The 27,321-nt window shown below is 49.7% G+C and overlaps 9 protein-coding genes across 9 annotated transcripts; 6 read left to right on the top strand and 3 right to left on the bottom strand.

Annotated features, from left to right (window-relative positions):
* Positions 1 to 4: 4 nt before the first annotated feature.
* Asppvi_000278 (uncharacterized protein) lies at positions 5 to 1,605 on the top strand (the record flags this gene model as incomplete). The annotated part of the gene is made up of 5 exons (XM_043296587.1): positions 5 to 115; positions 170 to 214; positions 263 to 301; positions 369 to 401; positions 472 to 1,605. 5 exons carry the CDS (start codon positions 5 to 7, stop codon positions 1,603 to 1,605), a joined length of 1,362 nt encoding a protein of 453 aa, XP_043152522.1.
* Positions 1,606 to 2,635: 1,030 nt separating this feature from the next.
* On the top strand, positions 2,636 to 4,938 carry Asppvi_000277 (putative zinc knuckle transcription factor (CnjB); the record flags this gene model as incomplete). The annotated part of the gene is made up of 13 exons (XM_043296586.1): positions 2,636 to 2,714; positions 2,858 to 3,002; positions 3,061 to 3,141; positions 3,193 to 3,323; positions 3,379 to 3,509; positions 3,590 to 3,688; positions 3,754 to 3,961; positions 4,025 to 4,172; positions 4,225 to 4,301; positions 4,360 to 4,420; positions 4,474 to 4,550; positions 4,618 to 4,689; positions 4,748 to 4,938. 13 exons carry the CDS (start codon positions 2,636 to 2,638, stop codon positions 4,936 to 4,938), a joined length of 1,500 nt encoding a protein of 499 aa, XP_043152521.1.
* A 3,084-nt stretch (positions 4,939 to 8,022) lies between these two features.
* On the top strand, positions 8,023 to 9,928 carry Asppvi_000276 (sugar porter family MFS transporter; the record flags this gene model as incomplete). The annotated part of the gene is made up of 5 exons (XM_043296585.1): positions 8,023 to 8,111; positions 8,185 to 8,318; positions 8,384 to 8,572; positions 8,644 to 9,583; positions 9,634 to 9,928. The coding sequence occupies 5 exons, from the start codon at positions 8,023 to 8,025 to the stop codon at positions 9,926 to 9,928; spliced, it is 1,647 nt and encodes a 548-aa protein (XP_043152520.1).
* Positions 9,929 to 11,288: 1,360 nt separating this feature from the next.
* On the top strand, positions 11,289 to 13,087 carry Asppvi_000275 (putative MFS transporter; the record flags this gene model as incomplete). Its single annotated transcript, XM_043296584.1, has 4 exons — positions 11,289 to 11,434; positions 11,489 to 11,800; positions 11,852 to 12,443; positions 12,497 to 13,087. The coding sequence occupies 4 exons, from the start codon at positions 11,289 to 11,291 to the stop codon at positions 13,085 to 13,087; spliced, it is 1,641 nt and encodes a 546-aa protein (XP_043152519.1).
* Positions 13,088 to 13,679: 592 nt separating this feature from the next.
* glnA (glutamate--ammonia ligase) lies at positions 13,680 to 15,383 on the bottom strand (the record flags this gene model as incomplete). The annotated part of the gene is made up of 6 exons (XM_043296583.1): positions 13,680 to 13,697; positions 13,749 to 14,170; positions 14,224 to 14,728; positions 15,073 to 15,165; positions 15,261 to 15,296; positions 15,381 to 15,383. The coding sequence occupies 6 exons, from the start codon at positions 15,381 to 15,383 to the stop codon at positions 13,680 to 13,682; spliced, it is 1,077 nt and encodes a 358-aa protein (XP_043152518.1).
* Positions 15,384 to 19,866: 4,483 nt separating this feature from the next.
* Positions 19,867 to 22,232, bottom strand: Asppvi_000273 (RNA polymerase II mediator complex middle subunit MED1; the record flags this gene model as incomplete). The annotated part of the gene is made up of 2 exons (XM_043296582.1): positions 19,867 to 20,523; positions 20,580 to 22,232. The coding sequence occupies 2 exons, from the start codon at positions 22,230 to 22,232 to the stop codon at positions 19,867 to 19,869; spliced, it is 2,310 nt and encodes a 769-aa protein (XP_043152517.1).
* Positions 22,233 to 22,715: 483 nt separating this feature from the next.
* Positions 22,716 to 23,602, top strand: Asppvi_000272 (uncharacterized protein; the record flags this gene model as incomplete). The annotated part of the gene is made up of 5 exons (XM_043296581.1): positions 22,716 to 22,811; positions 22,861 to 23,267; positions 23,320 to 23,399; positions 23,459 to 23,489; positions 23,542 to 23,602. 5 exons carry the CDS (start codon positions 22,716 to 22,718, stop codon positions 23,600 to 23,602), a joined length of 675 nt encoding a protein of 224 aa, XP_043152516.1.
* A 289-nt stretch (positions 23,603 to 23,891) lies between these two features.
* Positions 23,892 to 25,276, bottom strand: Asppvi_000271 (SOS response-associated peptidase; the record flags this gene model as incomplete). Its single annotated transcript, XM_043296580.1, has 3 exons — positions 23,892 to 24,598; positions 24,658 to 25,192; positions 25,250 to 25,276. The coding sequence occupies 3 exons, from the start codon at positions 25,274 to 25,276 to the stop codon at positions 23,892 to 23,894; spliced, it is 1,269 nt and encodes a 422-aa protein (XP_043152515.1).
* Positions 25,277 to 25,579: 303 nt separating this feature from the next.
* On the top strand, positions 25,580 to 27,016 carry Asppvi_000270 (TPR domain protein; the record flags this gene model as incomplete). Its single annotated transcript, XM_043296579.1, has 1 exon — positions 25,580 to 27,016. One exon carries the CDS (start codon positions 25,580 to 25,582, stop codon positions 27,014 to 27,016), a length of 1,437 nt encoding a protein of 478 aa, XP_043152514.1.
* Between the last annotated feature and the right edge of the window lie 305 nt (positions 27,017 to 27,321).

The following is a 27,321-nucleotide window of genomic DNA, read 5'->3' as shown; positions in this document are numbered from 1 at the left end:
CTCGATGCCGAGAAACACAAAGATCCCTAGAACTCGCTGGTCAGATTCAGAGAAACGTCGGCTTCTCAATTACCGGGATAGTCATCCTGACTTGCCTTGGGATCAAATCAAGCTGGTAACATGACTAGACTTCATATATCTGAAGAATCATAGCTGACCTCTTCTGTAGGCTTTCCCAGGCCGCAGTGGGACTGCTCTCTGCAAGCAGTACTCTGTGAGTTGGGATGATACGAAGCAATATATGCATTGCTAATTCTTATAGGACCTGAAAATTGGACGTGAGAAGGACGCGCAGAAAAAGGTATGTTATCTCGTGGAGTATCTTGTGTAATAGTCAGAGCTTGATGCTAACGTACCTCATGCTGCAGGCGAACAATGGTAATAAAGCGAATGAGGAAATGGTATGTCATCTCATTTGTAATATCGCATGCAATAGTCAGAATTCATGCTAATATACCTTGTGTTGGTCAGGCGAACAATCAGAATAAAGTGACCAACACTACCCAGCTCAGTAAAGAAAACAAACGTCCGATGGACCTCGAAGGAGACGACGAGATGCTCCCCAGAAAGCAGCCGAGGACTGGGGATGTCGCAGCGGACGCTGATGATGACCCAGATTTCGATCCTAGCGAGGATAGTGACTCAGACGGGGGCGACATTGACCCTAGAGGTGACATTGGCCGCTCGCCTACTGCTCGTCAGCTTCGTAATACACCTCGCAAGCAGCTGAAAGATATTGTCGTGGGCTCGGCTTCTGGCCTCAAGCGCCCATCCAAGATTACAAAGCTCCAATTCACTGGTCAACCTGGTGCACGCGATTCATTCAGCACAACGCCCGCTAGCCCTGACCCTCGCACACAGCAGAACGCGAAAACATCTACCAAAATTACTAAATCTGCATCTGCCTCGTCTCGCCCAACACTTTCAGGTTCTCACTCTCCTGAGAAAGCAGCAGAAACGAACAAACCTTACGCAACCTCTGGAATAGCGTCACCGGTGCAGAGAGCTCGTCCAAGTTTATCTCCTGCAACCAGTCGTCATTCTGCACAGAATCAACAACCTACTGCCAACGAACATTCGCCATCAAAACCTGAACAGGAAATGGCTCCTCGTCCTCCCTCTCCTCCCCCCTCTGCAACCACTGCTCTTATGGAAGCTGGAAACAACGGATACCCATCCATGCAGCACGGTGCACACCTGCTTTTCCAGGCAGCCATCGCCATGAGAGATTTCCCGAGAGAGCGTGCCCGTACCGCGCAGTTGGAAGAGAACAATGACAATCTTATGATGGAGTTACTGAAGCTGAAGGAGAAGGAAGTCAAATGGAAACAAGAGATTGGAGAGCTCAAAGTCAACAACAGAAACCTCGAAGGCGACCTCAAGAAACAAACCGATCAAGTCAAGAAGCTCGAGGCTGGACTGAAGGAGATGAGCGAGAAGAATCAGAGTGCTCTCGATTCCGCCAATGGAGCCACCAATACCAAATGCGAGCACTGCCTTGAGCATGTCACCCGCCTCAACGCTCTAACCGAAGAGAATAAAAAAATCAAGCAGAGATGCAAGCTTTTGGCTGAAGCATTCGCGGCTGGCAATGATCAAGCCTGATAGTGATGCCAGACCAGGCTCACTTACTTACAAGCCAACTTGGTCATTAGCTTGGTCATTGCATGGGCTTGTGAGAAAGGGATCTGATTGCTGGCATAATGATTCTGGAGCTGGAGCTGATGACCTTTATGTACTTTTACTCATCGCCATCTTGGTGTTGTTCTTACCATTACTCGGGAGAACTTGCCCAGTTATCTCTGTAACTAGGGCTCTAATATGATGATTTATGACTTCTGAAATGATTCTTGTCTCATGGTAGAACTGTAGGATTGCCTATGTCGCGATACCGGACTGGTATGGTATGAAATGTACCTTAAGCCTATCAGTAGCTGGTACAATATAATCGCTCTTCGACAAATATGGACAGACGGAGAAAATGAAGCCATATAGCATGACGATAACTCCCAACTGCCTACATGATATAATGAAAACTATGGCAATCGGATGTTCGAGCTATATAAATCAGACTGCAGTTTCATCGGCGCTTGCGCAGAATCCATACAGGTCGGTTGTTTGCCTGAGGGCACAGGCATGCAACAGCTTGACGACGGGGAGTCAACGCTTTTCTTGTGAATATTGGCCGTCCGTGCAAGATTTTTCTCAGGAAACAAACAAAGGTTGAGGTGTTGTCGTTTGTTTGTTGCTCCTCGAGCTCACCTACTCTTCTTCCTCCCTCACTTTCTCTATTCTTCACGCATACCCCATTCATTTCCTCTCTACATATTTGCATCTTTCTGAATCTGTTCCCTTTCTTTACTTGATTTCTCTAAGAAGACTCGTGTAGGGGTAAGTCTTTCCACTATGCTTTGATCAATTCAAGTCTGCCGGAATACTTTTGATTGTCGTCCATCGAACACGTTCTGTGTGTTTCTGAAGATTTTCCATTTGGGCATTTGCCTTTTCCATTTCTTTACCAAGAAAGACATCTATTTAAAATTCTCACAGAAGCATATGTTACGAAGCCAAAGCTTTGACAACACCGACGTCTAACTTGCTTCTCTTTTAGTTCAAGCGTAAGCCAACAGTCAAAATGTCTGGCTGGAACTCCGGCGAGGCAGATGCCTGGAATTCCGGTGAAGCAAGCAGCTGGAATGACAACAACGGCGCTGGTACGTACGCCTTCGTACTTCCTTCCAGCAGTGGTAGATGAGTTGACAGTCCTGCTCTGTTGTGGGGAGCCTCATCATCTCGTGCCGGTACCGGCAAGGACAAGAGCTGCGGAAACGTGTATACTCACTTTTTTGCTTAGCAGGTTTCGCTGACGAGAATGTCAACCCAATCAGCTCCACTCCTGCTGGAGACTTCGGCGAGAGCAAATGGGGCGGTGATCACTCTGGTGGTCAGTTCGAGCCTACCTCCGGCGCTGGCGAAGACGGCAATGACAGCAAGTGTCGCAAGTATGTGTCTTCCTCGTTTGGGAAGCTCTACGAGGTTTCTGCTGCTGACAAGGCCCAGTTGTGGAGGTGATGGTCACTTTGCACGTGAATGTCCCGAACCTCGCAAGGGTATGGCTTGCTTCAATTGCGGCGAGGAGGGGTAAGTAGTTCTAAGTTACAAGTCATGTTTGTCAATGCTAATGTTGTATAGTCATTCCAAGGCAGAGTGCACCAAGCCGCGTGTGTTCAAGGGTCCTTGCCGTATCTGCAGCAAGGAGGGACACCCGGCTGCGGAGTGTCCTGATAGACCCCCTGACGTGTGCAAGAACTGCCAGTCCGAAGGTATGTGCGTAGCCTTGCGCAGATAGATAAAGGTAGTAACAAAAGCATGCCCCAGGTCACAAGACTATCGAGTGCACCGAGAATCGCAAATTCGATCTGAACGATATCCCTGACAAGCTTCCCGAGGAGGCCTGGGCTGCCCTCAAAAAGGCTAGTGACGAGAGAGACCTGGAGGACTTCCGTGAGGTAGGTCAATTTCATTGACTTATTCGCATTGTTGATATATACACCTGGAACACAACGGTCGGTTGCTGACAACCCTTCAGGGCCTCAAGGTCTATTCCAAGGCGGTTCCTCAGGCCACTTTTGTGGATATTGAGAAGAAAATGCGCGAGGAGAATTTCAACATTTACCTTATTGGCATGGTTTGTTCGGAAGCTCTTCATGTTGTACGATCCTTGAGAAATACTGATGGTGTCTATTACTGCAGGAGAAACCAGTCGGGGACAGCATCAGCTTGATCAATCTCCAGGGCAAGTTGAACTGCAAGTATGTTGTTGCGTTCTACTTCAGCCCTAAGCCGCAGCGCGCCAACCTCAAGGAACGGTGGCCCGCCGACCCCGAAGAGAACCTTGAGCGCCTTGAGGACGCTGGCTTCCCTTACGATAGGCAAATTCCCAAGTGCAGTAACTGCAGTGGTAAGCAAGAACTTTTTCTGCTTGGATGTCGCTGCTCTTAGGAATAATGCTAAAAAAGGGCAGAAATGGGTCACACTGCTCGTGGTTGCAAGGAAGAGCGTGCTCTGGTTGAGCGCGTTGAAGTCAAATGTGTCAACTGTAACGCCAATGGACATCGTGCTCGTGACTGCACTGAGCCTCGCGTCGACAGGTTTGCCTGTCGTAACTGCGGGTATGTCGTTCTTCTCCTCTTCATCTTCCGAGGCTTGTGTTGACTTGAACAGATCCCCGGAGCATAAGGCAGCCGACTGTCCCAATCCCCGCTCTGCTGAGGGTGTCGAGTGCAAGCGCTGCAATGAGAGTAAGTGCTACGTTTGGATGTCGCTGACCACCACACATGCATATACTGATGACTGCAGTGGGCCACTTTGCAAAGGATTGTCCTCAGGCACCTGCCCCTAGAACCTGCCGCAACTGCGGGTAAGTCACGGAGAAAGGAGGTGTTGTCACCGTCGACATTCTAACTGCAGCAGATCTGAGGACCACATGGCGAGAGATTGCGACAAACCTCGCGATGTGTCAACCGTAACTTGCCGTAATTGTGACGAAGGTAAGATGCCATTTGCAGAGACGATGGGCTATATGTGGTACCTAAAGTCTAACGGATGATATTCTAGTTGGCCACTTTAGTCGTGACTGCCCCCAGAAGAAGGACTGGTCCAAAGTCAAGTGCAACAATTGTGGTGAAAGTGAGTGATTTGTCAAGGGATGCCAGATGTAATGATTATATGTTAACCAATGTAACAGTGGGCCACACCGTCAGGCGCTGCCCCCAGGCTGCCGGTGAGAGTTTGGGTCAGGAAAACAACGACATCCAAGACAATGCCGCGGGCGATGATTGGAATACTGCTGCCCCCGTCAGCAACGAGAATACTGATGGAGATGCCGAAGCGGGCGGTTGGTCGGGCGGTTGGTCGGGCGGTGGTGGTGGATGGTAAATATCTGGGCGCATGGTGGAGAACGCTGTGCCTGGTGGTGTCTGCCGTTCGGTTGAAGATTGACGATGTCTAGATTTGATGCCATGCGCAAGCGTCGTGATCGTCCTTGGATGTTGTCTGCTCGACCGCTTTGACCATTTCCGGTCTACCCTCGATGCTACTGCCAGTGTACTCCATATTCGCTAGCCCCCTGCCTTTGCTGCCGTCGCAGGCTATCCAAACTCAACCGGGCGGGCCCGGAACTCTTCTAAACCAGATCTGAAGGAAGACATTCGAGGTACAACCGGACAGAGGGCTCGCATTGACTGTTGACTGTTTGTGATGTGGTCGACGGAAGGCAGCCGTTCGGTCTGTGATCTCGGATATAATGAATTTACGACTTGATATAAATGACCTCCGGTGTAACATTTAGATGATCCGGCCCGACTCCCTGTAGCCGGGTTTGTAGTCCTACGCAGAGCTCAGACCTGCATTATCGGCCTTTGACTGCTCCAGTAGTGTAGATGTACCCGATAACCCATCTTACCAAAACCACCATTGATGAATCGGCACCGTTCCTGAATCGTAGCGGCGCTTTGGAGTTTGAATCCAAGGAGCGAATGAATGGGGTCGATTAGTTTCTCGTTTAATGTCTACAATGACCATTCACTCGACCTGTTCGACAATCGAGATCGCATTTCGTGAGAAATGTCCCTCCATCTAATTACTGAACATATATATATATGTGGTAGCTCAAATCGAATGAGATTAGGGCCATGGAGGATTTCCGGCCGGCTGTGGCGTCACCGTATCATGGATCGAATACGGGAGCTTAGGCACCGATGGTGTAGGTTTGTAAATTAATGAGGAGGTTCAATAGAGTATAGACACTTGAAGTTGAGCCACTGCCGTCATTAGGGGACGTGAAAGTTAAGATTATAAGCCCAAGGTCGAAAGTCACATGTTATTATGAATGCTACGTAAAGGTTGAGCTCCAGCGAACGTAAGGCGCAGTCAATGGTAAGCATACGGACTTACCACGAGCAATGGAAATCCAAACGGCCTATTATGATTTATGGGTCTTGTCAAAGACTCAAACTATCGACGACGAAGCGAAATGAGGCGAAATGGTATGATATGACCTGGCCGGAATCTCCTGAATAGGCAGTTCCGGCGGGTCTCCAGCACAGGCAGACATAGCAACGGTGCAACATCAACCATCAACAGGCCATCAATAACGGCTAAACGAGTCAATCAGAGCAATGCAGACGGTGGAGCGGCTGTGCACGTTCCGTTTCAGTCGCGCTTGACCCTCCCGAGTTGAGGATACATATGAGGACTCTGATGGAGGGTAGGCGACTATTCGTGTTCTCCACGTTTAGTTGGTCCAAGTTGGAATGGTCAAAGAGGCATGGCGAGACAAGCGACCTGGGGAAGTGGACCGAAGGTACCAACTACCAACTACCAACTAAGGCACTTTGGTAATTGGTATCGTAGACCTACAATTCACAAATAAGCATTCACGCGTCTCTACTAAGAGTTATGTATATTGGTCCTAGTCACTCTGCAGCATAGTCTTCCTTGAATCCGTGCTTTTTCTTTTCTCATGCTTTCTGGGGGTTGCCCCGGTCTTGGTGGTGGGCCGATCGTATTCTCGGCGAAGACACTGGGCATCCCGGACTGGGTTTCTCCGGCCCGTGTTTCGGCCTTGGACTTTGGTGGAGATCGGGCTGAACTGCCAGACGGAATAGTTAATAGTCTCTCCACTGAGTCAACCCTCTTGACTAGCTATGAACTTGCATCATTGCATGAGACAGCATCTCGAGAAACACGATGTATGTAGTTCGTACTCCGCTGCCTTGATGCTGGCAAACAAGGATACTGTTACCTTCTTTACAGAAGACGTAGACAGTCTATGGACTACGGATCAGTTGTCTCCGAGAGACTCTCAACCCCAGATTCATGAATAATCAAGTCATAAAATGTCAAGTGAGATCACCCAGTTGACTGGCCTATGTCCGATTGCGTACTAGTCAGCCGTGGCCCATAGATACGCAGCATGCTTAGAATTCAAGCGACAACCACGCGCAGGACCACGCGAGCAATCACAAGCTTCAGGGACGCGAGGGATAATTACATGTTGAATAGATCTTTGTTCCATCATCCAGCTTGGCGTCTTATGTAGAACCACGATGAACGCCAAGGATTCAAAGAATCGGCAATTTTCCGGCCGCGGGAATCATCTCCTCACTCTCGTGTGTCTGCTCGAAGTATTCCTCGGGTTGCCCAAAACAGGTTAGCGCATGGACGTCTGTGGTTAAACCAAGAGAACCAAACCCACACCATGACGGCATAATAATCCTTAGGAATTGGAAGACATCAAATGATAATATGTTTTCAATCAACAGTTCTACATGCTAAATCTAAATCTCGCGCCGGTCATTCCCCGCCGATCAATCAAGCCACACCACCGTAGTCATTTCTGGTCCCCCCATCAGGGTCGGGGTCAAAGTGGGGAACCTGCCTGTATACACCACGCCCCCATAACCCCCATACCCCAATGCAAAGAACGAGCCACTACCCGACTCACGAAATGACGGGCAAATCCGTTGCCTCGCTCGATCCGGAGAATGGTGGAGTTCATTTCCAACTGTCCCATCCAATCTCCTCGACGATGGTATTCGCTGATTTGCCCGTGAGCTCGTCTGTGATACCAAATCATGCCGCCAGTTGGGATGATTTCCCGTTCATTGCTGCTTTGGGCGAAGTACCTGCCTTAGGTTCCCTGCTTGATCCTTGAGCTCTTACTTTTTCACCAGGATCCTAGTAATAATAATGATAGTTATTGGCTCTTTCCTGAACATACATTTAATAATCCCTGTCTTTTAAGAACCCCATCTCTTCCCTCGTGCGACGCTGATCTCTTTTCCTCCGAATACTTCTTTCTCTTTTCCGTCTGTTCAAATCAGTTTTGGACTTCCCTTTCCGTCATATGAGTCTGTCTGCTTTGGGGTCCTAGCCTTCCCTACCAAGCAGTCTCTTTTCTTCGTCCGGATCTTGTATAGCATTCACTGAAGTATAGAGGCACACGGTGCTGTGCACAAGATGGGAACCGAACGGTATCTAGGCCTTCAAGGCCACAAGCTGCAGCTGGCTATCGGTCTCATTGCCGGTATGGACTTTCTGCTGTTTGGGTAAGTTTGGGACGGATCCATCTTCTCTGACATTTGCACTTCCTGCTGGCGATATCTGACCTTTTTCGACCAGGTACGATCAAGGTGTCACTGGTGGTCTTTTAACGTTGGATTCATTCGTCAAATACTTCCCAACAATCGCCCTTACCGGACCTTATTTTGAAAGCTTGAGCGCGTCTGAAAGAAGTTCGCAGTCTACGCGCCAAGGTGGGTATCAATTCCGTGTCTTGACTGGCCTGTGTTTCTCGGGCTGTCGCTTACGTCTCGCTCAGGTATCGTTGTTGCTGCTTATAACTTGGGATGTTTCGCCGGATCGATTCCCACCATCTGGGTGGGTAATTGGCTGGGTCGCCGCAAGACAATCTTCCTCGGTTCCTTGATCATGGTGGTTGGAGCGATCCTGCAGTGTACATCCTACCATCTTCCGCAGTTGATTGTCGGTCGTTTGGTTACCGGTTTTGGTGAGTTCGCCTGCCAGTATAGGCATGGTCACCGACTCCAGAGGACCCATGTGCTAATGCAGGTGAAACAGGTAACGGTATGAACACCTCGACTGTGCCCACATGGCAATCGGAGTGCTGCAAGTCCAACCGCCGCGGTCAGATGGTTATGATCGAGGGCGCCATGATCACTTGCGGCATAACCATCAGTTACTGGATCGACTTTGGTCTGCTTTTTGCGGACCCCAGCGAAGTGGCCTGGCGTTTCCCCTTGGCCTTCCAGATCTTCTTTGCAGCGATTATCCTGGCTTTCGTCATGTGGCTTCCCGAATCGCCCCGCTGGCTTGTTCTCAAGGGCCGCGAGGATGAAGCAAGGCGGACTCTGACCGCTTTGCTGGGTAGCGAAACCGACGAGACTTTTATCGAGACTGAATTTACCGCCATCAAGGCTACTGTCCTGGAGATGAGCAAGGGTTCGTTCCGCGACATGTTCACCATGACTGAGGATCGCCACTTCCATCGTACCGTGCTTGCCTACGTCAACCAGATGTTCCAGCAGATTTCCGGAATCAACCTGATCACGTATTACATTCCTGTTGTGCTGGAGCAGCAGCTGGGCATGACTATGATCAAGTCCCGGCTGATTGCCGCTTGCAACGGAACCGAGTACTTCATTGCTTCCTGGATTGCCGTGTTCACTATTGAGCATTTTGGTCGTCGTTCCCTGATGCTGTTTGGTGCCGCCGGTATGTCGATCTCCATGGTTATCCTGGCCGTCACTGCCAGTCTCGGCACCGACGCATCCAAAGTCGCTTGCGCCGTCTTCCTCTTCGTGTTCAACACCTTCTTCGCCATTGGTTGGTTGGGTATGACCTGGCTGTACCCTGCCGAGATTGTCCCTTTGAAGATTCGCGCCCCGGCCAATGCCTTGGCTACGTCCTCGAACTGGATCTTCAACTTTATGGTCGTCATGATTACTCCGGTGGCATTCGAGAACATCAAATGGCGAACCTACATTATATTTGCCGTCATGTAAGCTTTCTTCCCTTTCTGTTTCCGGTACAGACGCTAACCAATGACAGCAACGCGGCCATCTTTCCCGTTGTCTACTTCTTCTACCCTGAGACTACCAGACGGTCTCTGGAGGAGATGGACCGTATTTTCCGGAAGACCAAGAGCGTCTTTTCTGTGGTTCGCGTTGCTAGAGAGGAGCCACACATGTATGGCAAGAAGGGCGAACTTTTGCTTACACTGGATGATGTGGAGGACGACGCCGTGCGCCGTGCAAGCGTGTTGAACCACGCTCACAAGGAAACCGGAAGCAACAGCGACGACAACACGAGCTCCGAGAGAGTAGAGCGCGTGGAAAAAGCCTAGATGGCTTGACCGTACGAATAGAAGAGATTCTATCATGGATGCCTCTAGATGAGGCACATTGTATGGGTGGGACGATTGATACTGTCCACCTGCACGGCTATATACCCCGCTTTGGGTTAATGTTTTAGAGTTATGCCATTTTCATCTCATCTTAGAAGTGCATATCTATAGTTCTTTCGTCGTCATAGCCTTCCCCCTCGGGTTAACTGCCATCGCATCACATTTCGTCTCCTTCTCGGAGCTATGTTGCAGGCTACAATCCTATCAATCAGTGCACCAGTATTTACTATTTACAGAGTCTAAGTAGAAGAGCAGCTAGCAATCACCGGCACTCAGTCCAGTCCCATACTAGTCCGGTTCAGACGGCTTGACCGACATCGGCAGCTCGAAGCTAAACTATGCTGTGACTCATTCACGGTTTGGAGGGTCTGCTGCAGTGAGTGTTGAGAAGTTGGCGTTGTGACCAGGCGGCTGTTGGGTGTGAAACAGGATCCGTTGAATAGAGTTTTTTTCTTTCACGATACCATGGGAGGATAGGAAAGGGAAAGATGAAGCTATATAAATAAAACCGTCGTTCAAACAAAGTTTGGCGGGAGGAATTTCCGCTCCGGCTTTAAGCGTCGAAGCTTCAGGAAAGGGAAAAAAAAAAAAAGCAAAAAAAAGGTTGGTCCGATTGTCGGATTGCAAAAAGTCCACTCCACGATCAGATTAATATTGAGACTTGGGGATATTCAGATACCCTGGCTTCATTTCTTGTGATTTTCGTCTTGTGAATTTGGTTGAATTGGCGGGTTCTGTGCACCAGTGTCTGGACCTGTCTGCTTGTTCTGAGTCCTGACGGGGTACTCAGTAGGGTACTTACTACTGCGTATAAAGTGCTAATATCGGTCTCTGTCCGTGACCCATCAACCAGGTACGTCGAATAAGAAGGTGGTGTCTCCTGCAAGTCTATCTACAGAGAACGCTGGAGGAGATTTTAGCTGTCTCAATTCCTCTCATTTCCTATTCCGGAAATTGAGACTTACCTATCTATCTGGACGGTGACCCATGCTAATTGACGATCATCAGAACCATCCCCAACAAGCCAGCGTGGAGACCCTATCTTTATCCGTTCTGAAGCAGTCGAATTGGTCAACACGGTCCTGATATTTGACTCTTCGACCTGTCTGGCCGTGCGGGGCTTGTAGACCTCTTCGATGCGCTGAAGGTTCTGCATTATCTCCTGTGATTCCGACCGTTCTTGTTCTTTCTATTTGATTCAATCATTTTAGAATTCTTACTTGCTCTGGATATTCCTGCACCATCAATGCAGCTCTAATCATAATCGATATCTCACCACCCATTCCATCAGCTCTCCAAAATGTCCTCATCAGAAGGAGAAATCCTTCCCCAAGGTGTTGGAAAGCATTCAGACACCGAGAATCTCCGGGAAGCCTCATCTGACCCTCAGAATGACATCGAATCTGGCGATGAGCCCAGCGTCGCTGAGATTGAGCGCATCTATAGGTGAGTCTCCGCCCAGTGTGTTGATACTACGGAAAGAAGCTCATAGTCATCCAGAAAACTAGACTACCGAATCATCCCTGCCTTCTGGGTACTGTACTTTCTCTGCTCTGCCATCCGATCCAATGTCGGTCTGGCACAGACGATGAACATGGATGTAGGCCACGACCTCGGGTCCGTGCTGCACCTGACGCCTCATCAGATCTCGACGGGTCTCGCCTTGTTCTACGTCTGCTATGTGGTCTTTGACTTGCCGTCGAATCTGGTGATGACCAGACTCAGCCCGCACGTCTGGATGAGTCGGATCGTGATCAGCGTGGGTATCATTGGCAGTTGCATGGCGGCCATGAAAGCAGCGTGGAGCTTATAGTATGTTTTCTTTCTGCTCTTTTGGAGTTTGCAATTTCTGACCACACACAGCCTCCTCCGTCTCCTGCTCGGTATCGTCATTGCCGGCATGTGGCCCGGAATGACCTATTACCTCACCCTCTTCTACCCTCCCTCGCGGACGGGCAAACGCATCGGACAATACTTCACTGCCGCTCAGATCTCCGCCGCCGTCGTGGGCCTTGTCTCGGCAGGGTTCCAGAAGATGGACGGCGAGCGCGGCCTCGTGGGCTTCCAATGGATGTTCCTCGTCTACGGCATCATCACCATCGCCGTCGGCATCCTCCTTCTCTGGTGGCTTCCCGACCGGCCCATGGCTCCCGGCGTCGAACCTCCCCGGCGCAAGTACCTCCGGTGGCTGCCACGCAGCCCGCCCGCCCTCACAGGCCGGGACGCAGAGATCCACTACCACGACCTGAGGCGCGTCTACCACCGCCCGCAGTGGTCCTTCCGCGACCTCCTCCGCGTGTTCCTGGATTGGCGCCTGTGGCCGCTGCTAGTCATGTACTTCGGCGTGGTCGGCGTGGGCATCGGCGTCCAGAACTACGCCACCGTCATCATCAGAGGAATCGACCAGTCCCTGACCGGGATCGACCTGAGTCTCCTCACAGCCCCAATCTGGCTTGTCAGTCCCCTCCTTCCCCCATCCTATATCCAACACAGCACTAACAGCAGCAGATGGACCTCCTCGGCATCCTCCTCGTAACCCCCTTCTCCGACCGCTTCCACAAACACCGCGCCCTCTTCTTCTCCCTCCCCGTCTGCCTCCAGATCCTCGGCCTCCTCCTAACAACCTACGCCGGCTCCCCCACTAACCCCTGGCCGCGCTACGGCGGCCTCCTCATCGTCGGCTTCGGCCTCGGCCCCACAGTCCCCATCACCATGTCCTGGACAACAGAGGTCTTCCAGCCCCGCCACGGCGAAGTCGGCGTCGCCGCCGCTTCAGCCGTCGTCTCCGGCTGGGGAAACCTCGGCAGCATCCTCACCACCTACGCCCTCTACACCGGCTGGCCCAGCGACAGCGCTGCCCCCGGCCGCGCCAAGTTCCGCAAATCCAACCTCGTCATGGTGGGCATCCTGTGCGCCAGTATCCTATCGTCGGTGCTCATGCAGACGGGCCTCTGGCTGGCGGAGCGGAGGAGGCGCGCGAGCGGAGCCGATGAGCCGGGGAAGATTGTCGATGGTGCCGCTAGGCGTGAGGCTCAACAGCGTGGTCTGCAGGGCTTGGGTTCTTCGGGCCTTCTCCGCATCTTCAGAAAGGGCACGTAGTCTTAGACGAGTGATGAATCGATAGATCGGTCATGATTGGCTTTGGAAAGATGGAGATAGATACTGGATTCTGCACTCTTGTGATAGCATGCAGTGTACATGCAATATAATCAATAGACTAATAGTTGCTCACTTTTTATGTGTGGTTTTGACAGCATATGTATATATAGCGAAAGCTGATATCTACTTCAGCGGATACAGCAAAGATAAGACTATACTACTGTCATAAAGGCAGTCATGTCTGGTGATAAACCTTGATTGTTCATGACTCAAATGATTGTTCTCCGTTTCACCTCGGAAAGAAGTCCTCTATGCTGTACGTGACACATAACCCACATGGGAAGACAAAGAAATCTGATTAAAAATGCAACAGCAGCAGTGGGTAACGAACGCAAAGGCGCAAGCTCTGGCATCTCGAGAGTAAGAGTAACAACCTGAAATACCGACATTAAGGATGGGAAAAAGAGAAAAGAAATCTATGTTTGCTCCACACGTTGCCAGGCCGCTCTTGTAGTTCTACACCCAGTTGACGCTGGCGGGTATACTAGCGCTAATGAAATGTTTGCACATTTTGTTGTGATATCGAAGATATCTAGTTGCCACCGCAGAGCTATGGCGTGGTTAGTAAAGTTCACCTTGGTATGGAAAGGTGTAAACTCACAGTCTCGACGATGATACCGGTGATCTGGTAGGGATCAGCGTTACTGGCGGGACGGCGGTCCTCGAAGTAACCCTTGCCGTCCTTGGCAACCTGGCGGGGAATACGAATGCTCCCACCACGGTCGGCGACACCATAGCTGAACTTGTCGATGCTGCCGGTCTCGTGACGGCCAGTGAGACGCTCTTCGTTGCCCTCACCGTAGACGGCAATGTGCTCGTTGTGACGGGCTTCCAGCTTCTGCATGTAAGCCTCAATGGCCTTCATACCACCTTCAGCACGAGTGGAGGCAGTAGAGACGTTGGTGTGGAGACCGGCTCCGTTCCAGTCACCCTTGATGGGCTTGGGCTCGAAGGAAATCTTGACGCCGAACTCTTCAGCGACGCGGTGGAGCAGGAAGCGGGACATCCAAAGGTGGTCACCCACTGTTGTATTTAGTCAGTACTGGCTTATGCATTAAAGGTAGATTATGACGTACTCTCAATACCCTGGCAGGGACCAACCTGGTACTCCCACTGGGAGGGCATGACCTCAGCGTTGATACCAGAGATCTTGATACCGGCGTACAAGCAGGCACGGTAGTGAGCCTCAACAATGTCACGGCAGTAGACCTTGCCAGTTCCGACACCGCAGTAGTAAGGACCCTGAGCACCGGGGAAACCGCCCTTGGGCCATCCGTAAGGCCAGCCGTCAGTGCCGAGGAGGGTGTATTCTTGTTCCAGACCGAACCAGAACTCTTCCTTGGCGTGGATTTCCATCAGGCGGTTGGCCTCATGACGGTAGTTAAACTTGTTGGGGGTTCCATCCGAATCCCAGGTTTCGCAGAGAACGAGAATGTTATCGCCACGGCGGAAGGGGTCAGGGAAGATAGCAACAGGGCGGAGGTAGACATCGGAGTTGTCACCGGGGGCCTGGCCGGTGGAAGAACCGTCAAAGTTCCATTCAGGGAGCTCATCGACAGATGTAACAGGCTTGGCGAGAGTCTATAAGGACGAACGTTCGAATTAGCAAACATGAATCTCAAAGATCGCACTGCGTTGTATCGCCTGTCACGTGTCACGGGAAGGTGCAGATATGAAATCATGGGCTTGCAGTTTCCAGTCACCGTGCGCAGAGCTTATCGGAAGAGGACATGGGTTAAGATAACAGCACGCCTCATGTCACTTCACCAGCCCATCCCACAGTCACCATAACCAGCAATATCCAGGTATTCATCTCGTCGCCAAGATTGTACACTCATTTCACAAGGAATTCAAGTTCCACAATCGCATTTCCACGTAACACGCAGGATCGAATCTGCTGCAAGGGAGGGAAAAACATTGCATACCTTGGTCTTGCAGCGGCAGTTACCGACAGCGTCGATCCAGACATACTCAGCCTGGACATGTCCCCGTTGGTCGAGGCTCATGTACTTCATGAGCTGTTGCCAGCACACAAAAGTCAGTATGACTGTTTCCTCTGAACCGCAGAGGCGGCTGAAGGAAAAATTGTGAAATCAATAAAGAGGAAACGCACATTCTCCGTGTTGGAGATGACGGTTGATGTCGCGGCCTAATAGCAAAACGGTATGAGTCAGAACACCAGTCTTCAACGAAATCACCCAAAACATTGCGTTGAATGTATTGAAGGACTCACCATGATTGGCAGAATATGTGATATGAAGATAGAGAGATTTCTTTTCTTGACGAATATTTCAGGCTCGCAGAGGCAGAGCACGCAAAAACTTCAATTACTCAAAATGAAGTCGATTGCAGTAGAGAGAGAGATTGACGACGACAATAATCCAGGGATGGATGAAAGCGACGATATACTGAAGAGCAGATTAGAGAGAGAAAGCGGGTTGTGTTAAATAAAGAGGAGGATAAAGGATGGAGGTGAGGCGAAATGGATATATGGGAGTCACAGTAGAAAAGCGGGTGGGGAGGCGAGGATATCGTTCAAATTTAAGGCAAGCAGGACGACGTGAGGGCAACCAGATTTCTTTGGGGCGCCGGGAGGCAAAAATTCAGTTATTTTACGGGAAAGAGGAAGGAACCCAGAATAATCGCACTGGAAGATCCATCAAAACTGAAAATTAGATAGGGAAACAGTTTGAAAATTACCTTACACATTGGTTGCTGGGCGCCTTCCCGTAATACCAATTCCCACCAGTCAGCATCATTATCCACTTCTATTTTCAAACGTTACAGCCTGCCTGCATGATCGAACCATCTGGCCTCTAGGAAGTATTCTGTACCTAGATTTGTTGATTCAGAATAAAATTTTGAGGACTTTTACTTTCTAATATTCTCACCAGAATATCAAGTGCTGGATACTTTCATTCTCAACTGGAATGAGGAAAAGTAAAGTGTGGGCGGAATTTAGTAAGAGATTAAGGTATCACCACATCAGTACCATACCAACCATATATCCCTCATAATCATTATCATAACTGATCTACCATATAACAGATCAAAGTTATCTCTACCACTGTAGAAAGCATACTGTAACTCAAGAATTAACTCAAGGATAGGATCTTCTCCACTCAATGAATAATCTCGAAAATCCAATGATGTCCTCCATGTATGGATGCATATTGAAATCCATCAAGCTGAACAATAATACCCGTTTAGGAAATCAGATGGATCAAAAATGACTCCCCCTTTCTCCCGTTGCACGGGCAGAACAGGCATGTGCCATGTAATGCGAGACCATTCATTTCTGATAGGCAGATGTATACAGAGTATGGACTAGAGTTCTTTGATAAATTCATTTAATAATTTTGCCGTCAAAGCGATCAATATCGATTGCAGCCACCGAGGCGATTGGGACTTTCCCCGGACGCTCCACCCCACGCCAGAGCAAAGACTGCTACCGAACAATGCATACTGATAAAGACCTGCCGCGATTCTCGTCGATATACATTCGTACTGATGCGCGATAACGTGTCGGCTGACTCTGTTTCAAAAGCAATATCAATGGCATTGCCGGATGCTTGTGTATAACACTGCAGTCGAAAAGATAGCACCTTGATTATGTTGCTAAAAGGTATTATCAAACAGCGACAGGGGCAGATGCATATCAATTGCAAGGCCTAATTAGTACGAATCATGCATGCGCCTAATGCAAAAGACCCAAATCCTATTGGTAGGTGTGCCATAATAGCCTACGGGATGCATCAGACCTTAAGAAGACATTCACAGGCTATCTGACTAGTTAGGTACGAAGCACTCCATAGTTGAAGTACCCTAATTGCTTCCTGAGCGCTTATCTCTCCAGACGATGGAATCACGGAGATGATTCCGAGAAATTGGACACACAATTGATCCAAGATACTCAGGCTAAGGCAGAATCAATTGGAAGAGACCTTCTCTCGTGATTTTCAAATACTTCCATGTAAGCGGTAAATAATTGCAGTGTAAATGACAAAGCGTAACATCGCATACCTGCGACTTATCAGTGCATAGAATTTGGTGGGTATTCTTAGTCAGTTCCTTATCTATGACTGCCCCTCAAAACCCCGCCATGTCGCGTGGGTGGATCATAGCGCGCCTGCCACATTATTCCATGTCAGACAGTCAGGAAGAACTCAAGTTAGTGGCTGAATTAGAAGTTACTATCCGTAATATCATCTCTGTTCGAGTTCTCTCTGCGGAGTCAAAGTTGTAGGAATCAATACCCGATTCCAGACATATCTGCAGCCCAACCATCCCTTCAGGCGGGAAATTCTAATTTGGGTACACTTTACCCGGTAAAACTATTACATACACGACCCAGAGACGAGTACCGAATGTGGGGCGTGGCAACGGTCCTTGGACAGCCAGAGGGCCCGCCGAAACCGGACTGGTGTTACTAAGTATACTCTAGGACTTGGGAGGACCAAGTAATTGGATAATTGTGCGTTTTTGCACCGCCTCGAAATTGGCGAATGATGGGAACATTGGGGGGTTTACCGGAAACTGGAAGGATAGGTTGTTGAGAGAGTCACTGCGTCAAGATGATTCTGGAGAAACCATCTTCTCCAGACTTTTGGGTGGCGACCCTTGCTAGTGTCCGATCTGGGTGATGTGAATCCTTTAGTCTTCCCGGCCTGTCTTGACAAGAGGGCCAACGACAACGGAGTAGAATCGGGAGATTCAGGAATCAGCTGCCAAAGAGTGGTTGTTAACTTCAGCCCTGTGGCCGATTTACATTTTGTGTGGACGCCGAAGAAACCTTGCAGGCACTGTCCTCCGTACTACAGAGGATAATCACCATTACCATCATGGGCCTGGAAGCTTCTGTTTTCAGTACAAGAATCAGAGACATTCTCCAGATCATGAAACACAGCCATCGTTCTCTATCAATAGCAGCGCAGTGGTGCGGCTAGTGCAGTCATAAATAGAACATGTGTGTGGCGGTCTGCAAACACCCTTCTAGCCGGGTGCAGCTTAGCGTCATTCGTACCTCCACAAATCGAATACATCATCTGCGTCCACTGTCCGGTTTCGCCCTTGATCATATGCAATAATATGAAGTTGACTTTGACTTCTGATGCCGACTGTTGACGATCTATTTGGATTCAAAAGTCAACACAGGAATATGTCCCGTTAAGGCACTCACGACCGAGGATAAAAAGAAGTCTATGACGGTCGCCTCGGTAACTTCGGTCCTTTGCAATTCACAAACCTCGAAATACGCGTAATTTTTCTCGAGTCGAAACGCAACGTCAATGTCCATAAAAGATAGTCCAAAAAAGACAAGTTGCGGGTAATAGGAAATATATCCCTCACCGATACTCTAAAAGCCTTCACACATTTCGATGGATAATCGCTCATTGCGTCGTCCAATAGACAGCGGATAATAAATAATTTCCAGTCCAGCATCTCATATCAGGGAACCTTGAAATTTTGAAACAGAAAAACAGCAATTATTATCCTTGCCATCGCCAAACGCGTCCGCTGCTTGCCCAGTCATTTCCGCGCTCAGAGAAATTGCTTATCGCAAGACGCTGATTGGATGATTTTGTCGAACCATGACAAACTGCGCTGACTGGATCCCGGCTATTGTGATAGTATCACATCTCAGGTACCATTTGCACGTTACTACATGAGTACTCCACCCAATATCGAAGTTGCATGTAAAAAAGTCAGAATGCTCGACTCGAGGTCACCAACGTCATGTAGACAGATACTTCTTGAATATGTCCTACCACACAGGTGATATTTGGCAAATCAGGATCAGATCCATGTGACATAAATCTCAGTCTTCGGTGTATCAATGTAGCGGGCACTGCAGGCAGCATGGAATAGTCAGGGACAGTAATTCGCGCAGTTGATCAAACATTCCATGCCCCCTTGCCACGCTCCAAAAAAGGAGTCAAGCATTTCGCATGGCAACTCATGGAGACGAGATCGATGCATTCTTCTGATACGTAATGGAAACGATGCTTGTGTATAGTCCCTTGCATGATACTGAACATATCAAATATTGGTAACAAATCACGCATATTGGCCGCTCAGACACGTAGTACACCCGGTGTCCCTCGAGAGGTCATATCGTCTTACTTCAAAGTGGCATGAATTGCTTTACCGGTAAGCAACTGTACATACGAGACAAGAGGAGGTCAGGCATGGCTTGACTGCGCTGCGTTGGGGATGAAGTCATCCTTAGATTGCCGTTTGATGCTGTTAATGAAGGCTTCCTCCCATGAAAGGGTAATTGTGGAATTGCGGCCATCAGTTCATTCAATTACCACTTATGCGGTGCTATCTTGCCCCCTACAATTGCGAGTCCCGTTCCAAGGTCACTTTTGACTGCGTGCCTTCTTTGGTGAGCTATATGGAGCCTTATTGTTGGCCCAAACTCTGTGATCTCAGCTTCACGTGCGGCTCGTGGACCTCTTGCTTGAACAGACTAACTGGGGCCGTTGAGTAGACGCGGAGTTGATCTTTGGCAGCCTTGGAGCAGTCAGGCAGTATCTGTTGTCAAGGTTCCTTATGGCAACACTACAAGGCTAGTGCTATGCATGCAGCTCTATCACCCGGCGCGCAGTAGTATATTGCAACGTGGAAGTCAAGGTACTGTATTTGACGGTAAGCCAACCGACAGGCTGATTAGACGCTGCTCTCCACTTCAAGGACGTCGCCATTCGTCACAGGTTTCACCCGCGTGCTTTTTGCTGCCGTACCCACCGCGCAACCCATTCTACCAATATCCCGATGTCTTGGGAGATTTCCAGCACCCTGGCTATCTTCTGTTGCAGCTTGTACGACTCACTGTTATGTGCACCTTTTTCACTGTCCGCCGCCGTTTCATTATCCAGCAGTCCAGTCATGTCCACAACTGAAATGCGGCCATTAGGGCCAATCTCCAAACTGATAGAGACTTTGCTTAGGGCAGCCTCTGCAGAGGAACTCGCCAAACGAGGATCTTCCACGGTGAAAAGTAACATTATGACTGGCGACTGTCCAAGTTGTGTCCGTAAGGTCACATCTACCTTGATCTCTTCTTGACGTGCAGCATGCTCATGCAGACTTATTGATGGTGACATTGCCATGTCCTTCCCCGAGCCGGTAGCAGTAGCATTTGACTTGTTGATTCCATTCAACAAAAAGTCGAGTTTCTGCTCATTCGGATCTTTATTGCTCAGGACGATCACTTTGTTTTTCTTTGTTGGCATGATCGCTTTTGAGGAATTCGCTTGCCTAGGAGTCCCCTCTGTGGCTGGTTCGGCGTCCTTTTTTGATCCATCGTCCTTTTGTGGCGAACTAAATATTTTGTGAATCAGATTTGCAAGCAACGCATACTGGCGCAAAATCTGGAAAGCGTATAATGTTAGCAGATTAGCGCGGCGCGAGCACGACTTGTACTTACTGGGAAAACGTCCGCAAGTTGCCGCGGATGGGAGAAGGGGATGTCACGCATCGTCCGCCCTGCAACCGACTCAAACGCCTGAAAAGTGTAACTATGATGCTTCGTGCAGGGATTTCCTTCTTGGTCGAAGCCTTGAACAGACGTTCTGCGCCTTTTGCGGCCGGGCTGAGTTATATCCTCAGCGCCAAGACTTACTGCACCCGTTGCTGACAGAGGTGACCATCCAGGAACTAGTAGACCGTCATAGGTGACCATTCGGAATTCGTGTGGAAGCTGAATGCCTAGATGCCTGTAAATGTCTGAAGCTGCGAGGATCGGAACATCAAGAGGTGGCTCCATTCGAGCGACAAACCGGCGGTTCAGTGCAGAGGAGCCCAGCATGTTCGAATCAAGGGCCATTGCGTCTGAGCCACCGGAGCTCAGGGTCGGAGGCGGGTCAGCCCAGTTAATAACTGCAATATCTGAAGCTGAAGCCTCATTCGAGGAGGAGCCATTTGCAGCATTGTTGACCACTGTGAGGACATCAGAGTCAAGCCATTCTTTCGACACACGAAGTGACGGATAGCCTTCTTCGCATTCGATCATTACAGACCATTTTCCATTTTGTGGCTCTGCGACTTCACTAAGCGCTCGATTAGCTGGCCTATCAATGTCCATGGCGTCAGGAGGTGAATCCGCGTGCTTCGCGTCTAAGACCTGCGCTTGAGGGATCCAATAGTCTAGGCTTAGTCCGAGTCGACTCCCCTTGTGGAGGCTTGGTCGGCCAATGGATCCAGCACATAGATGTTCGTAAACACCTGAGAATTTAGGAAGCTTCTGCTCTTCATCCCATATCCGCTTCAGGCTTTGGGAGAGGCCCTCAATGGCCTCAAAACAGTTGACTTCTTGACTGAGTCTGTCATGTTTTGACAGCCACTGCAGGTTTCCATGGAATCCGGTCAGTGATTTCCATGAGCCCCGCTCTCCGTCTTCCGGGTTTTGCACAAGATCTCGCTTCAGTACAGCAGTAGCTTCTTCCCGTCGTTCGCCATCTGTAGCGTCCGGTGTTGCATAGCTAAGACTGACGTCTTTCACAACGTTCTGGCCGCGATGAAATTCGATCTCAAGGTCAACAAAGTTTCCGGCAATGTTCAGATTGTCCTCTTGCCAGATAGATTCAAATCCTTCCAGTTGAACCAGACGCTCAATACCCTCTCTGCAGACTGCTCTGCCGGATATGCGAGTCCGTAGGAGCTGGACAACATCTTCAATGTGTCTTTTCCGCTCTTCGTCATTATCTCGAGCAGATCCAAGTTTGATACCTTGCATTCCTAGCGCCTGGATATCATGCTCATTCATACTCGGAACAACTAGAGCATCATGACCGGCAGGAGACGGGCTGATCCCACCAAAGCCACCCAGCGCCAGCAAGGCAGATGGTGAACTGAAGGTGACAGTATCCTCAATGCCTGATGTTGCAGCAAGAGGAGTAGCATATTGGTGAGAGGATACACTTGGCTGATGACCATGGCCTTGCCCCGATACTGATGGTGTCCTTATTGATGGTGACTTATGCGCAATGGGTCTTGCCATATGCGCGCCAGTAGGTCGAGGAGAAGAGGTCAAGTGGGTTGGGGTTGCTCCCGGATTTTGTTTTGTAGATGGAGTCGCCATAGTTGTCCGTTATTTGATAAAGGAAATCACATGAGAAGAAATCAAGTAGCAGCCACTCGAGACGACTGCTTTATAATCAACTGGGGTATCATGCAAGGTATGAGATACAATCAACAACCAAACTAAGGCTGCGATGCTTCCTTCCCACGTTACAAGGGGATGCGCAGGAATCCAATGTCGAAACGTCAGGTATCACTAAATCAGCGGCATCCTACGGAAAGGTTCATGAAAGGAGCATTTTCAACTAATTAGATAAAGAATGGAAGGAAGCCATCAGCAAAATCGTCAATGGGAGGAAAGGCATGGAACACCATCGTAAGGCGTACAAAGCAGCAACAATAAATTGCCAGTATCGACTCCGCGGGATCACATGATTTTGCCTTGTTTGTCTCAACAGCGTCATAGGCAAAGCAGCAATTGAAGCTCCAAATAATTCTGAGCAGACCAAGCGACTGCTTCTCAACTCAGCGATATATTTACAATATGATCTCGTCCATGTCGTTTGCGCGACAGCCGCTCAGGTTACCGAGATGGTGCCAGATTCGCACAGTGTCTACCCTAGAAGGCAATCCCCATATCGTAAGTTCAGCAGCCAGAGAGTCTGCCATTCTCGGGCTCACAATCACAGTATGTTTTCTCGAATAAACCCCAAAGTGGAAGTCATACCTTGTCGCTCTTGTCTTCAGAGCCTGTCAATCCCAAAACAGCCATTGGCGTCACATCCAAGCTCCCTCCTTCGACGGACTCTTTCAGGGAAAATCCAAACTTCCTGAAGATCCTACAAGAGGTCATTTCTGAGTACGGCCACAAAGATCCGGACGCTATCTCTCAAGCCCAAGTTATGGTTTCCACATCTGGGGCTAATATAGGCTCGGGAGGAGTCCTGATGACAGGACAGGGTGGCAGAAGACGGCGAGAGAGCAAGGACTCTAGCGGAGGAGCCAGTGGCCAGGTTGGTGTCGGCTCTGCTGGTAGAGGCGGCTGGATACACCTTTCTGACAACAGGAGACCTCCGGAGTTTGGTCGTATTGCATGGTAGCGACCCTCTTCGCCCAGTTATCCAATTGAACCACTAACGAACTGGCAGGCCCGAGGATATCTTCGGCAGTCTAGAAGTTGATGCGAACGGGAAATTTGTCGGAGACAACGGGAATTATCAACCAAGCGGTACGATTATATATTTATGAAACAAATTTTGGCGCAATTTTGAGCTAACCAGAAAACAGGCACTTACAGAATCGTTACTAGAGACGGAATGTGAGTTTCCTCGCCCTTTGACTAGTTCTGAAGCTGACGTGTTGCGCTGCAGACTCGGATTGAGTCCTTTTCTAAGAGAGAAGCTGGTTCAAAAACTACGTGAGCTACAATAGGGCAGCCTCAGCTTCAAGCCAGGGGTTATACCAAGCTATGTAACACCATGATCTCACTTGTACTATAATACCACATGTGTGAACACATCGAGTATAGAAACTGCTGGACAGTTGGCCCGTTACATTCATATCTCATTAGGCGATTCGACTGCTACGCCGCACTGCAGTCTCAGTGTCTGCGCGTGTTGCGGCTGGACTGATCCTACTGAAAGCCAAGATTCCTTTCCCTGATTTTGAACGGTGCAAAAACACTACACATCCCATCATGATGCCGGTGCATTTGTGGTTGTCATTTCTGAAAAAAATTTGTGATTCGCTGAGAACCGTCAGTCGTCTTCCCATTTGTCTTCTTAAAAGGCTTGTCGTTGTGCGTTGCACTTCGCGTTTTTCTACTCGATGTGGTCGTCTTCCGCTCAGACTTAGCCTTCGGCTTATGTGCCTTTGCTGTTGGGGAGGGTGAAGGTGCCGGCTCGGTTTTCTGTTTCTTCGGGGCTTCATTGCCAATGTCATCACCATCCGGAGGGTACTCTCTTTTGACGCCTGGTTCTGGCAGCGGAGCATTATATTGACTGTCCTGGGTCTTGCGCGGCTCATCCAAATCTTTCACCACCTTTTGTTCGGCAGAGTGCAAGGTTTCCTTGGCGTCCTCATCCCTGGCGGAGGAGACTGCTCCCCCCTTCTGTTTCTTCGCATTGGCGAAGAAACTGGCGATATTACTCTTATTGTCCTTACTGTTGATCGGAATAATGAAGTCAGGCGAGTTGTTTCCCACCTTGCCAACATCCTTAGAGACCGGATAGCACTCCAATTCTCCTTCATACGGTTTCAGAATGGACTGCAGTTCACTGGACCAAGTTGTCCGTTCGGGATCCAGCCACATCTTCATCGCTTCGCTGTTGGGCTCGAGTATCACTGGCATTCGATCGTGGAGAAATTGCAAGTACGAGTTCGACGAAGTCGTGATGACGGTATATGTGTAGAGCTTCTCGTCTGAGCCTGTACCTGGACGTCAGCGGACGATGAACATCGCAAAGATAGCAGACAGGATTGAATACCTTCATACGCCACGCAATCCCACAGTCCGGCAAAGCACAGCAAATCCCCGTCCTTGCGCTTGATGAAGTGCGGGATCTTCTCTTTACCTCCAGGTCCTTTCTTCAACCATTCGTAGAAGCCTTGGCAGATCACAATGCATCGCTTCTTCCGCTTCATGGACGTCCACATCCCACGATCCTCGATCAAAGAGTCATCGCGACAATTGATCGTTCGCATCAGAGAGCCGTAATCAGGTTTCCTTTTTGTCCAAAATGGTATGAGGCCCCACCTCATGCTCTGAATCTTGTACCTCCATTTCCTATCATGGTCTTTTTCTACCCTGTCGACTGTTTCTGGAGATGGCTCCCGCAGGTGGTCTGTAGTGTCTTGCTCTTGCGCGTCGTCGACGAACCCGCGGTCAGAGACATCGGCCCGGTAGACAGCACCGTTATACCCCGGTGCAAAATTGTATGATTCTCTCACTTCATCGTCCTCGGGGACCTCGTCAACCTGCATACCTTGCTCCTGCAGACGGCGTCGGATAAATGCCATCCGCTAGCGATAAGATCAGCACTAGACATAGAAGCATTGGGATTATCGGGGGCTACGCACCACTCCAAGGGCATACCGTCCACACATGTTGGAGGCGCCACTTTCCTACACCAGAAAATTATTGCGCACGTTGATATAAATAGTATTTCTGAAGATGAAACGGCTATTGAAAGAGCGATAGTGCTGACGCTGAGCGATGACTTCGACGTCATATCATATCCGCAGGCGGAGAAGCTTGGACCACTAAACCCTTGAATTTGATAGATGCTCGGTTTGAATTTCAGTCTCTCTCGCCGCGGTTTTTCGATCGCTTTCATCCACAGTTTCACCATTCAACATCCGATCGGGGTGCCAGTTCATGATTTGACGACTCACAGAAAAAATCAGACAATGTTTAAGGCAGCATCACGGCGCGCCTGCGCCTTCATTTCGAGGCCGAGAAACCTACAATACAACAAAGCTCTCTCAACACGCACGGCATCACACAGATGTCAAACCGGGAACAGCACCAGATCATCACTTCAAAGACAATCACAAACCCAATTCTCGTTACTACAACATATCCGTCCTCAATGCCGACATCTTAGCTATGGACAGCGGATGAAACGCGGCTTCCAGGAAGCGTCAAAAGGAATCTGGCGCAAGAATCCCATCCTCCTCCCACTCGCCATCATCTCCGTCGCCGGAGCCACGGCCATATTCGCATATATATCCTACGTCGAGTTGACACGCGTCGGCCCGCAGTATCACAAGTTCCCACCTCCGGTTGCCGAGTCACTCCGGACGGCCGTATACTACACTGAAGTTGATCTCAATCCAGCCAAGGCGCTGAAGGCGTACAAGGAGGCTTTGAGGAAGGCGGTCGAGCTGGGCATGCATCCATTCTCTGATGAGATGATAGGGATACATCTCCAGGTATCGATGATGCTTGAGAAGGCCGGGCTGGCGAAACCAGCCATTCAGGTTCTGGAGCGCACAAAGACCGAGTGCCTGAAGTGGGTGGAAGAAGGTAGAAAGAAGAGGGATGCACAGAAGCCTGAAACTGAAGCGGTGACGGAGTCGATTCAGATCGACGATCCGGACGCTCTAGCGATGCATCAGAAGATGAAGGAGCTGGACGAGTACGAAGACCGCCAGCGAGACAAGGTCCTGAAGAAGGTTGTCGGAATGCACATGAAACTCGCTGAGCTGTACGCAAGCGACTACATCCAGGACGAGAAGAAAGCCGAAAGCTACCAGGAAGCCGCGGTGGAACTCTGTCTGAAAGAGCTTCGCCGTCGCCAGGAGCTCCGACTTCCCGTCGGGAGTGCCTCTGAAGACGCCAGTACAGCCTGGCTTAACCTCTCCGAGATTGCGACTGCACTCACAGACCTGGGACAAACGTACTTGAAGCAAGAGAAGAACGAGCTCGCCATGCCGCTCTTGCTGCGCGCGCTGGACCTCCTGCGCGCAGACGAGGGCAGCAGACCCTCCTGCAAGCAGGTGACGCTCCTCGCCGACGTGTCCACCGCCATCACCGGGGAGTTGCACAAGAAGACTCCTTCCCGTGGGTCAACTGCTGCGCCTCAACAACTCATCGACTCGGGCAACCAGTGGGCGCAAAAGGCCCTAGACGTTGCTGCTAAACTGCAGCCTCCTATCCGCGACGAAGAATGCGATATGTCCTGCCTTGCGGCACTGTATAACCTGGGAGAAATTGCCCATCTTCAGGGTAAGCGAAAAGAAGCCGAACAGTATTGGAAGGAGGCGAAGTCTCTGGCTCGGGGGTTGGGACTGGAAGAGAATGCCGCCCATGTGGAGGAAGCTCTGGCACAATTGAAGAAATGATTGCATTCTGTGTACAACAGAGAGTCCATGTCATGACTGTACAATAGTATGAAAAACGAAACAATTCGAGATTGCTACCTTAATGACTGTCAGAAGACGTAAAGTAATGCCTTTCTGCAGCGAGTTGACTCAAAGACAGGGCACTTTGTAGACAAAGCCCCCAGCAACAGGGAGTCATACGATTAAAGAGTAGGAAGATAAATAGATTTTTATAGTATGTTTTTTTAATTGGTATTAGAACATTCGGCATGCCGACCTTGACAAGACTCCAGGCGTACGAATTTTACGACGAATCAAGTAAGCTA

Source organism: Aspergillus pseudoviridinutans (genome assembly GCF_018340605.1).
Source record: "Aspergillus pseudoviridinutans IFM 55266 DNA, scaffold_1, whole genome shotgun sequence".
NCBI lineage: Eukaryota > Fungi > Ascomycota > Eurotiomycetes > Eurotiales > Aspergillaceae > Aspergillus > Aspergillus pseudoviridinutans.
The sequence above is the reverse complement of the archived record's forward strand: the minus strand, read 5'-3'. Positions and strand labels throughout refer to the sequence as shown.